This window comes from Dermochelys coriacea, chromosome 3, assembly GCF_009764565.3.
Source record: "Dermochelys coriacea isolate rDerCor1 chromosome 3, rDerCor1.pri.v4, whole genome shotgun sequence".
In the NCBI taxonomy this organism is placed as follows: domain Eukaryota; kingdom Metazoa; phylum Chordata; order Testudines; family Dermochelyidae; genus Dermochelys; species Dermochelys coriacea.
Window position 1 is genome coordinate 55,664,327 of NC_050070.1, and position 11,662 is coordinate 55,675,988.

The 11,662-nt window shown below is 44.1% G+C and overlaps 1 protein-coding gene across 7 annotated transcripts in view; it reads right to left on the bottom strand.

Annotated features, from left to right (window-relative positions):
* LMBRD1 (LMBR1 domain containing 1) overlaps positions 1-787 on the bottom strand; it is a 237,907-nt gene extending 237,120 nt beyond the window's left edge. For all 7 annotated transcript variants that reach the window (XM_043510440.1, XM_043510439.1, XM_043510437.1 and 4 more), the window contains exon 1: positions 677-787. In XM_043510440.1, the coding sequence (XP_043366375.1) occupies positions 677-766 (90 nt within the window). In that variant the 5' untranslated portion in view covers positions 767-787. The remainder of the gene's footprint in view (positions 1-676) is intronic.
* Between the last annotated feature and the right edge of the window lie 10,875 nt (positions 788-11,662).

An 11,662-nucleotide genomic window follows, 5' to 3' on the forward strand; every position in this document is an offset into this window, starting at 1 on the left:
AGTTCAAGTGGCAAAGGCCTGTACTGGAGATCTAAAAACCCAAATCCTGCTGATGACCCAAACTGATGGCCACTATGGCTGCAGTTTCTCTCTCTCTCTCTCTCTTTTTTTTTTTAAGATATGAAATTACGCCCAACAGGACCAGCAATAAGACTGCAAAGTCAGACATTTGGAAGTTAGGACGTGCGGGCATCAGGGCTGCTGTGAAACCTCAGTTCAGTGCTTTAAGGTACAGTCTGCAACTACGTGACCATAGGCTGCTTTACCACAGGACCCCTGCACAGCCTGTCTCTGCTGGCTACCCCCAGGTGGGTGCCCAGGGGCAGAGCCGGTAGCTCCAGACCCCAAGGAGAAGGGGATGGGCGGAGAGCTCTGTAACCCCCCCTCAGCGGGGGAGGAAGCGTGAGGGCCAGTCAGCTAACCCCAGAGACAGCCCCTAACCCCGGACACTAGGGGCGTGGTTCAGAAGCACGTGCTGCGAAGCTCCATAAGGGGGCGGGGGTGGGGAGCGCTCGTTACCCCGGGCACCAAGCACCCGGGGAGGGGGCACCGTGTGGTAACCCGTTACCCCCAATGGCTATAGGGGAGCCAAGAGCCTGCGGCCTCACAGAGCCTAGGGCGGCCAGCCCGGGAAAGGGGAGGACGCTCCAGCGGAGCCGCGCCGCCCCCCGCCTACCAGCAGCGAGAGGCCGAAAAGGCACCAGCCCGTGAGTAGCTCCGAAGAGGCCGCCGCCGCCATCTTCACTTCCGGCATCCGCGGCAGCATCACCCCCCCCCGGCCCGGGGAGGAGCTATTTAAAGGGGCGGGGCCTGGTTAGTTACTATGGAAACCGCTAAACAACCTCCCGGCGCACAAACGTAGCGCTCCTAGTGGTGCGAGTCGTACGCCACTAAGCCCGCAGCCAATGAGGAGAGGGCGGCGCTCCGACCGCGCGCTCTTCGGCCGGGGCAGGTGGAAGATAGTGTGTCTTTGGCGGATCCCCGCCGCCCAGCGACGCCCGTCCCCGCCCGAAGCCGCTGGGGTTGGGTTCCATTCAGACTGAAACCACTTTTTTTCTCAAAAAGAACAGGAGCACTTGTGGCACCTTAGAGACTAACGAATTTATTAGAGCACAAGCTTTCGTGAGCTACAGCCCACTTCATCGGATGCATTTTTTTCTTACTTTTTTTCTGAAAATTTTCAGTTGTCAGAGCTGACGAAATGTCGTGAGAAATTTCAGGCTGGATGAACTGGCGTTTTCCAATGAAACTGGCTTTCAGCGGGGCAAAACCCCAACCGCACCAGGCCTGCGGCCCTCCCAAAAGAATCCACACCTCTCTGCTCACAATATACCTCTCTCCTTGGGCTACCTTCTCCTTGGGCTGGGGCTCACCGGTGTAGGCGTGATTTTGTGCTGTTGTATGGGAAGGTTTGGACACAGATTTCAAGAGGCGACTTCGAGGTAGGGGTGAGAGTTGCCACCATCACCCTAACAGCCCCTTTATACAAACTAGCAAAGGGCACATACACACACTGCTGTCAGAATACCTAGCCAAACGCTGTCTTACCAGAGATCATAAAAACTGAAAACTAGTCATGAATATCCTTGGGTAGGGTACGTGTGGGTTGTGTACGAAGAATTGTGGATGTGTGCGAGAAATATGTTTTGGAGGCAGTGGAATCACAAATATGCGCTCAACAAAGGAATGTTCTTCTACCTGTGTCTCACATGCAGACTGAGCAAAGTGAGGCCAGAGACAATGGAAGTTCATTTATATCTTCCAACCAGAGAAGCAAATTACTCCTGAGGGTATTCTGCGCCAAAAAACAAAAATTCTGCAAACAATATTTTAAAATTCTGCAAATTTTATTTCTCAAATAAATGTGGAGGCCCCAGCATGGCAGTGGGGAGCACAGGCCACTGGCTGCACAGAGATGGGAGATCACTGTGCAGCTCCCCCCGCGGGACACGAACTCAGCCGTGAGGCTGCACCCAACTCTGACAGAGCCCAGAGTCTGGGCCTTCCCCAGAAACACCGCAGGGTCCTGCCCGTCAGTGCCAAGTGTGGGCAGGCAGGCTCAGCAAGGCAGGATCCAAGTGTGAAGGGGCTTATTGTGAGAGGATCCAGGGGTGGGTTGAGAGGGTTCGGTGTGGGGTAATCTGCATGCAGACAGCTCAGTGGAGGATCCAGGTGCGGGGGGAATCTGGATGCACAGAGTTTTGTTGGGGGGTTCTGAGTGCAACTGTAATGGGACTCTGCAGGAGGGTCCAGGTGAAGGTGGTTGGGGCTCAGCAGGGGGAGGGGGTGTTTGGATGGGGGAGGCTCAGCGGGGGCTCCAGATGCTGGGGAAGTGGGGTGGGGATCCAGGTGCAGCTGGTTGGGGTTTGGTGGTGTGGGGATCTGGGTGCAGGTGGCTTGTTGGGGTGGTCCAGGCATAGGGAGAATGGGGCTCATGGGGGGGGCTCTGAGTGCAGGGGGGGTGAGGTTCAGTGGGAGGGTCTGAGTATGAGGGCGTCTGGATGCATGGAGGTTGGGCAGATGGGGGAGCAGCTCCCTATATAGGAATCCCTCCTCCTGCAGCTGAGTGATGTGTGCAGAAAGCAGGTGGGGGGAGTTGGCAGAGCTTCCTGCAGCTGGGGAAGAAATCTAGGAGTATACAGCCCCTGGATCCCATGCAATGTAAAAGAAAGTCCTGTCCTTCCTAGCCCAGCCGGGACTAGGATCTGAGCCTGGTGCAGGATAGGAGCCACTAGTCAGGTCTTCCCCAGTCCCACCTCCTGCCCCACAGTGATTTACCTCTCCGTTGGCTGCCCTGGACACCCGAAACATACCCCTGGGAAGGGTCACATGACTGCTTTTGTGGCTTTCTTTTGCGTCCCCATCAGAACATCATTTTTCTGAAGGAAAGCAAAGAAATCTGCTGGGGTCATAAATTCTGCATATGCACAGTGGCATAGAATTCCACCAGAAGTAGCCAATTGACCAGAGTAGGAGGGAGACAGCATAGCATCTGCACAACCAGGAGGGGAGAAAAACTTTATCTAGCAATACACTTCAAAGGAATACACTTCAAATGCTCACTGGATTATAAAATCATTTAGGGGACACAGGGAATAGCAATTTCTGAGTTTATGAACAGTGGATCCTCTTAGCCTGAAGGGCAGGAGCTGTTGATACTTTCCCATAAGTGACAAACTGTTTTAGGCAAATAGCTTGCTAGAATTAAGTTCTCAGCACTAGAACTTTATATATATCCACACCAGCATCCTAGAGCAGCAGTTCTCAAGTGGGAGTCTGCAGCCTCCCTGGTTTCAGGGGGTCCGCAGGGCACTGCATGACTGAAGCCTTGAACCCCAGCACCCCCCACAGGGCTGAAGCCTCTAGCCCCGCGGGGGCATCAGGCTCAGGGCTCAAGCTCGGAGCCCTGGCATCACCAAGGGGGCCTGGACCCCCAGTTGAGAACCGTTGCTCTAGAGCTCTGCAAGGATACAAAAATTAGAATCTGCATCCAATCCACAAGGATGGTAAACAATACAATCGCATCCACGGATGCAGGTATCTGCAGATATAAAGCAGATATCTGCGGATTTGCAGGGCTTTACCTACAAACTCCATCACAGTGTATTATTTTTGTTTTGTCTGCCTTTGTCCAGCCTTTTTCATTTCTTTTATTCTTGCCTGGTATCGCTTAAATCTGTGTTCTTTATTAACACACCTATTCTTGTTTTATTACAAAACCATCTCAGTGCTATTACATTGAAGTATGAGCCCTCTGCCAAATTAACAGCTTGGTGTGTCCTCTGTCTCTTTGTAGGCAGCAAATTTTATAATTTCGCTGAAGAACTGGGCACTGCAGGGAAAGGTCTCTGGGGAACTCGGGTTCACTGGTTGTTACCTACAAGGCAAGGTTTTGACTGGCAGAGTCTTGAGGAGCTTGCTGGCAAGGCAGACAAATTGGAGTGGCATGGTGCAGACATACATATTAACAGCAGCTGAGGCCCACGGGTAACACAGTGGCTGTACAGTTCTGGGTTCCCTGAGGGAAGCGTCACAGATACAAGGTGGTTTTACTTGGGAGAGTGGAGTAAAGGGGGAAGTACTGAAGGAAGGTTTGGGCCAAAATGAAGGAGGCACCAAACGGATAGGGGAAGAAGATGCAATAGAGGGTTGGTTAGGGAGTGGGTGGGGATATGATCCTGGAGTGTTTTGGACAGGGAAAAAGTGAAATGGGGAGGTTTGGACAGAGGAAGGGAAGAAATAAAGCAGATGTTGGGCTAGTGGAGTGAGAGGGGGTGTGATTAGGAATGGAGAAAGAGGAGGTGATTCAAAAAGGTTTTGGCATATGGGAGGGGGCGGGGTGGCTATTGGTGCAGTTTTGAACTTCTCGTCATTTTTATATTCATGCAACTCTTCAATGACTGTCAACTATTAAGCAAAAAGAAAAGGAGTACTTGTGGCACCTTAGAGACTAACAAATTTGTTAGTCTCTAAGGTGCCACAAGTACTCCTTTTCTTTTTGCGAATACAGACTAACACGGCTGCTACTCTGAAACTATTAAGCAGGCGCTTAAAGCTTTTATGCATTTGTATTATACTGTATTGTGTTATAGTCTACATTCCTCAGAGCAGAGACTTTCCTCTTCTAAACAGCACTGAGCACACTGTTGTCCAGTTAGTAAATAATAGCAAACAGGAATAGAGTTGGCCCATCTGAAGAAGTACTAAACTATGCCATTCCTTCCTAACGGTGTAGTCTGAGAAAACCTTGTGGGACTGCCACTAAAACTTACAAGCATCAAACTCCAGTCCTAGCAGAGTATACAGACATCATTTCCATATCTGGCAGCCCTCTAGCTTTGGGTTGGTGAATTTAGCACTTGAAGCTGCAAAGTATATTTGTGTGTCAATTAATCCTATTAAACCATTCATTTTAGAAACTTCTGAAAACCCATCGATTCTGCAAAGCTATCTCCAACATTAGTGATTAGAACACTCCTCGGTGCTCACCTTCACAGCACTTGTTCACACTGTTTGCATCATTTTATTGCCAGTGCTTAGAGTCAAGTGAATGGTACAGGGATGAAGACCTGACCCAACAAAAGGAGGGAACTGTGGGGTGATGATTCCTCGTGAAGGGGCATATTAACAACAATTTCCACTTGCCTTATCCAGACACAGGGAGGGCAAATGAAGCAAAGGAGAATGCCTAAGAGGAGGAGAAAAGACATAAAATAGGGAAAAAGAAAAGAAAAATAGAGAAATAATGGGTAGTTGAAAACAAAGGAGCTAAACAACATGAAGAAGACAAACTGAAAGATAACAGGATAAAGGGAGAAGAGAAATCATGGGTTAAGAAGTACTTATAGACAAGATGAGAGGAAAAAAAGAGGCAAAAGAAATATGATGGTGGAGGGAAAAGAAGAGAAAATTAGGAGGAAAAAATCCCCCAGAAAACAGGTGGAAGAGAAAAACAAGAAAAAAGTCAAAATGAAAGAAACAATATAAGAAGCATTAATTAAGCCAATTCATACATTCCGAAGTGTAGGAGCTTTGTGGGATAAGAGAGGCTCAAGCACCTGAGACAGAAGAATGTAATGACACTTTGGTTTCTGCTTTAGAAAAAATGTCCTGGGAAGAGTGCCCTGGATTTAAACCATAAGGAGTCATCTTTGGTCACAAGATGCCAGTGTGTAAGTATCTTCTTCCCATAACTCAAATTCTTTGCCTGAACAAAATAACTAGTAAGAAATGAAAGAGGAGACCACGGGTTCAATTCCCAATAGCAAAATATATCCAGTAACTGATTCCTTTAGACATATATAAAAAGCAGATTGTTGATTTAACATCTCCAAAACATTCACCTCCACACAGCTGTAAGTTTTTGTATGTCTGCTAAAAGTACATTAATGTAGTCAATATTAGTAAGGCCTATAAATGAAAATCAAAATTCTGTGATAAACAGTCAGATTCTGCAGCAGGCAACTGTATGTACATCATTTTGGAAAACAAACCAACAAATACATTACAAAGTTGCCACTCACACCCACTTTTGTATCTCAGTTGCTTATCTCATCCCTGTATATAGTCCCTGTTGTACTTCTTCAGCAAGGAAGCACCATTCTTACAAATGTGCTGTTGCTCTGCCCTTGCCTACTAGTTTCTGGATTTGTTGGAGGCAAAGCAGAAACACAGTCCATATGGAGACTATGCAGAGGAGGGAGGGGGGTTGGTGGGCATGCAGGTATAGTGTTTCCTTGTAGGTTGAAACTGCCAGTGTCTGGGAGCCTGTACATTCTTTCTTCCCCCTCCCAAAGAGGGGGAGTTCCCAGTGCCAGCACATGCTCATTCCTTCCCTAGCACAAAAACTGAGGGGTGACTCAGTGACACATTTTGACAGTTTCTGTGGTGTAGGGATTTTATGATTAGGGACATAAGTGGATAGAATTAATATCTGCATAATCAAGGAGAACAACTATTAATAGGTATTATGGTTATTCGGGTACATTTTCAGAAGATTAAAATTATGCTTTCATAGATTATAAACCCAGAGGGACTATTGTGATCATCTAGTCTGACCTCCTATATAGCACAGGCCATCACTGAATTAGTTCTTGTTTCTATTGGTCAAACCCTCCACCACAATAGCTCTCATGAATTTTCTGATCTCAAGTTAGTTCCCTGCTGGCAGGCAGCTGTTACCTTCCACAGAGTGATCAAGTTCATTTCCACAGTGAAGGGGAGGTTCTCACTCTTCTTTAATGGTGCTAATGTAAAGGCAAGCACAGATCAGTGTTCCAGAGTGGCTTCCTCATTCTGTAGTTCTGCACCCACAACTGGTTTTCCCAGGCCTCACAAACAACTCATTCCCCTTAGTCTGTGACTGTGGTGGTGGGTGCTTGCCTGATCCGGAGATAGCTATGCAGGCTGCTTGCCTCAATCTCTGTACTACTTGCACTGCTTCATTGCAGCTGCCTCCTGATGGCTTTTCAAAAGCTTCAGCAGAAACCTTTCTTCTGGGAGCTGTGCCAGAAAGTGTGAGCTAGGCCCAGGAGGGCATTGAAACTGCAACCGTTCAGAATATAAATCACAGTATTGAGAACTCTAAGCATTCAAAAATCATGAGTCAGGCCATCAAAATGATGAGATCAGCCTAAAAATCATGAGTTTTCCAAAATAATAAATGCTGAGTTTTGTTTGCTTTATTTTTCAGTCTTGAGAGGAAGCCAGCCCCCACCCCAAAGTCCATGTAATCATTTCAAGTTCAAAATTTAATCTGCAACGCACATTCAAAAATATGAGCCTCCCTGCTGGCTCCTCAGAGAGGGGCTCAACTTACTCTCCTGGAATGCAGGACCTGCTCTTCTAGGGCTATCTTTTCCATCCCCATCCAGTCTCCTCGCCCACTCACATTCTTCCTCCATGGTCCCTCACAGGTACCTGTCCCTAGCTTACCCCCTCGATTCACCTGCCCGGACATTTTCTCTCCCTTTCCCGTTACAGTATCCTTACCCTCATAGGTTTCAGAGTGGTAGCTGTGTTAGTCTGTATCAGCAAAAAAACCAAGAAGTACTTGTAGCACCTTAGAGACAAACAAATTTATTTGGTCTCTAAGGTGCCACAAGTACTCCTCGTTTTTCTTACCCTCATACTTACTGTTTCCACTGAAAGCCCCCTCAACCTTCCTCAGTTCTCCATGTTCCCCTGCAACTTTCAGCCTCTCCTGCCTCCCACATTCCCCTATCCTGAGTTGTGTTTGGGGGAGGCTGGGGCTAAACCCAGATTTTTGTTTAATTGTAAGGGGTAGAGAGGGCTGGATTGGGCCTCAATTCAGGTTATGACCCAGTTCTGGTTTGGGAAGTATTGTTGCCTAGTTCTGATTTGGGGAGGGTGTGGTTGGGTTTGGGGGTTAGTTCTGGCTTGGGGTTTGGTTCTGGGAGGCTTAAGCTCATTCCAGCTGGGGCTTGGTTCTGGTTGAGGAAGTTCTGCCTAGGTTCAGGTCCTGGTGCTCTGTTCTGGTTCAGGGAAGCTCTGGGTTAGTTCTGTTGGGAGCCTGACTAACTTTAGGGATTGTATTGGTTTGGGGCTCAGTTCCTGGAGCCTGTGGCTCAGTTTTAAATCATGGAGGCTGTGGAGTAGTTCTGGTTGTGGTCCATCTAAGGCTGTAGCGTGGTTTTGGGTGGGGTCTGGATCGGGGAAGCTCTGGCCCGGTTCTGGATGGGGTCTGGCTCTGGAAGGCTGCGGCCTGGTTGGGAGAGGTTGTGGCTCAGTTCTGATTGAGATCCGGCTCAAGGAGCGTTGAAAATTTCCCATGAACTGGAAATTTCAAATTCCAGCCAGTTTTAATAGTGTAGGCGTATTTACTATGGAGAGACAGTTGTAACCTTAATTTATGGAGAAGCTACTATCTCCTATAATTAAGTAATATTTTGCACGATATCTTTGGCTTGGATAATTGGTTTGGCCTCAAAATTGCCAGATTTACTCTGAAAGCAAAGGTATTTTTTTTTCAGCAATGTTTTTTACATTGACTTTAGTGGGAGGAGGAACAGGCATTATACCTGTGTGTGACATGTTGCTCTTCTTCGGTTGGTTCCAGTTTGGAAAGAATATGAGAGTCCTTGTTTTGCTGACAGCTAACAGAACCACATTTAGCTCAAGTGGTGGGATCTAGGTTCTTACCCAGGCTCTGCAGGCTTATGTGACTTAATGTAGATAAGATTGCAATGACAGTTTCATTAGAAGATTGACTTTGATCTTCCATGTAATTCCAAAAGAGAAAATAAATAGAAAAATCCTCAAGCTTTCAAGTCTTTAGATTTAAATGCTCCACTGTAGTTATCTGGAGCATTTGGATTAAATTGTTTATGGATTTATTGAGATTAAACAATTATAACGTTTCCTTTTTGGATGCTTGCAAAGCATATAATGTTTCTTTGTGTACCTCCATCTACCTAATTGCAACATTTAAATATAGGTAGATTTTGGCATTGACTCATGCAAGAGGCAGTTTTCAAGGAAACTAATTGCAAAGTTTTAAAAATTGCTATTATTTCCAAATTAGACACAATTTTTTCTGTCATAAATCTGGCAGATCAAATGAAATCCTGATAATGGAGAATATTTTCTTCATTGACCTCCAAACCAATCAGAGACACTTTTTAAAAGTGAAATGAAAGGCTAGGATCTGGTAAAAATGACTTCACTTTTAACATCACATTGGCCTGAAAGGAATGTAATGTGCATAGGACCATTTTCCAGATAGGGTAGCCGAAGAACAAAGGCTTTCAGTGACTTGCCAAAAGATGACATAAGAAGTTAGTGCATGAGCCAAGAACAGAATCCTGATCTCGAGGTGACAGATCTCATTGTTTCTGTTAGGCCACCTTGTCACCCACTGAGCTTCAAATATGTTTACTTATGAAATTGGGTTAAAGATGCTCTCATCCATCTGTATAAAGTGCTTTGAGATTGATGGAAGTAAAAACACTATATGAATGAAAAGCTTTGTAGTCAGCAGACATTTTTTTCACTTGGGGTAACTAGACACAGATATTTACTGGCTTGGCTGGGAAGCCTTCTGAGGAAGTGTGTTAGACACGAATTTAGAAACCTGGTTGTAGTCTTGACTCTGACATTTAATTTGCAATTTTTTAAAACAGTTTTTTTTAACCAACTTCTTTTCACAGTGAATTTGGCTGTGCTGTGCGTGGAAGTATAGCTTATTTAGCTATATAGTAAACACTGAATGTATCTGTCTTTCAAATTATTCATCCAGAATGTCTTACTGGGAGTTTTTTGGGTATTTGTTATTCATTATTTCTATATTGGTATGTACATGTTCATATAACACAGTTACAGTATTTGAACACTTTCTAGTGGTGCATTAAAGTAACATGACTGATAGCTGTCAAATATGGTTTGTTTTTTCCTTTCATCATCTCCCCAGAAGGAAAGTTGTGTGTGCAGCAGAGTGTTTTTTTTTTTTAGGTTGTATTGGGCATTTATGTGCATGTTGCTCTGTATTTACATTATATAAGGCAAGGTCACAGAAATGTGCTTTGCACTTGGAGCAGAAAGTGGGGAGGTTTGTGATGGTCATTAGTTTTTGTGAGAGTTTATTCCACAGTCTCAGACCAACCCCTCTTCGTTTTCTGTGAGGCCTACAGAAATCTTGACAATGTTAAGCTGTTGGTGTGTTGAGACCACTTCCGATCATGCTGACCAATACTGTCTCATTGTTTCCTTGTAGTCCCTCATCAGTCTGTCTGTATCCATCTTGTCTCCTGTCTTAGATTTGGATTGTAAGCTTACTGAGGCTTTTTGTTTTGATTACACTTAGCACCTAGGACAACAGGGTCCTCCTAGGTGCTACAATAATACAAATAATAAATAATATTTTCTCTTTGTTTATTAACTTTAATTCATCCTCGTGATGAAGCAGAAACACTCCTGTGTGACTGAGTGACCCCACACAGACACCACAAACAGGAAATTGGTTGAAATGTACAGGTCACAAACTGCCTATTGCTGGCATTTATTTGCCTAAAGTATTTGGCAAATAATTCAGAATAACAAACATGTTTTTAGAAATCAGGATCAGTTTGTGAATAGCTAATTACCAGAAAAAGTGTTAAACTTTCAACAAATACCATTAGTAACAAATAATTCAAGTATTTCTTGCAGTACTGAAAGTGAACTACAACAGGCAAGAAGTCTACTCTGGTTTACTTTCAACAGTGCACATATGGATAGAAAGCAAAATGCTATATTGAATAATATATGTTTTTCTATATATTTAGGATAAAAATAGCAATTATTTTCAAGCATAACCTCTTTGCCACCTTTGAATTGTATATCATTAATTTTTATATATATATCAAATGCACCAGCAGAAAATGTTTCCCTTGAGTCATTGCTATTCATTAATTATGCATACTATGAAACCAAAATTGCCACACTTGCCATGAAGAATTAAAAACTTGTATGAACAATACTAAGTGTAATTTTCCCAAATGGAAAAGAAAACAATCTGCATTTTGAATTTATAAACATTTTATGAATACCATAGGATTGAATACATTACCACTAAAGTATTAAAGTAATGAATAACAGAAACGTGTAACTAGCTAAGAATGACTAAAATTATAAAAAAGAAATGTTATAGGTCTATGCTAGCCACAAATCTGTTGTACTCTGACTACAATGGTCTAAATATTTAGTTGGCTTTAATAAATAAACCAGGAGACCAATTCCACATCAGCAAAAAAAATGTTTTTTAAATCCCTCCTAATTTGACTGAAGGAAATAGAGAAGGCTTAATATGAATTATATTAAGCAACAGTGGAAATTTGTTCCTACTCCATACAATTAAAAAAAAATTCACTGAAAGAAAAAGTAGTTCTCTTACAAATAGTGGATTGATTTAAATCAAAGCAATTTAAATCATCAAGTGGAAAGCCTCAATTTAAATAATAAATTTTAATTAACTTCTCCACTTGTACCTCAGTTATTTTCTAAAGAAAGGTGCATTCTCATTGATTTTAACCATTAAAACATGTTGATTTATACCATACCCATATACAAGTAATTTAGTATCTGATGTATGTGTAGTTGCAGCACTGTTGGTGGTACCAGCTGATGATTCTGAAGTTATAGACATTGCAGATCATGGGCATCCATA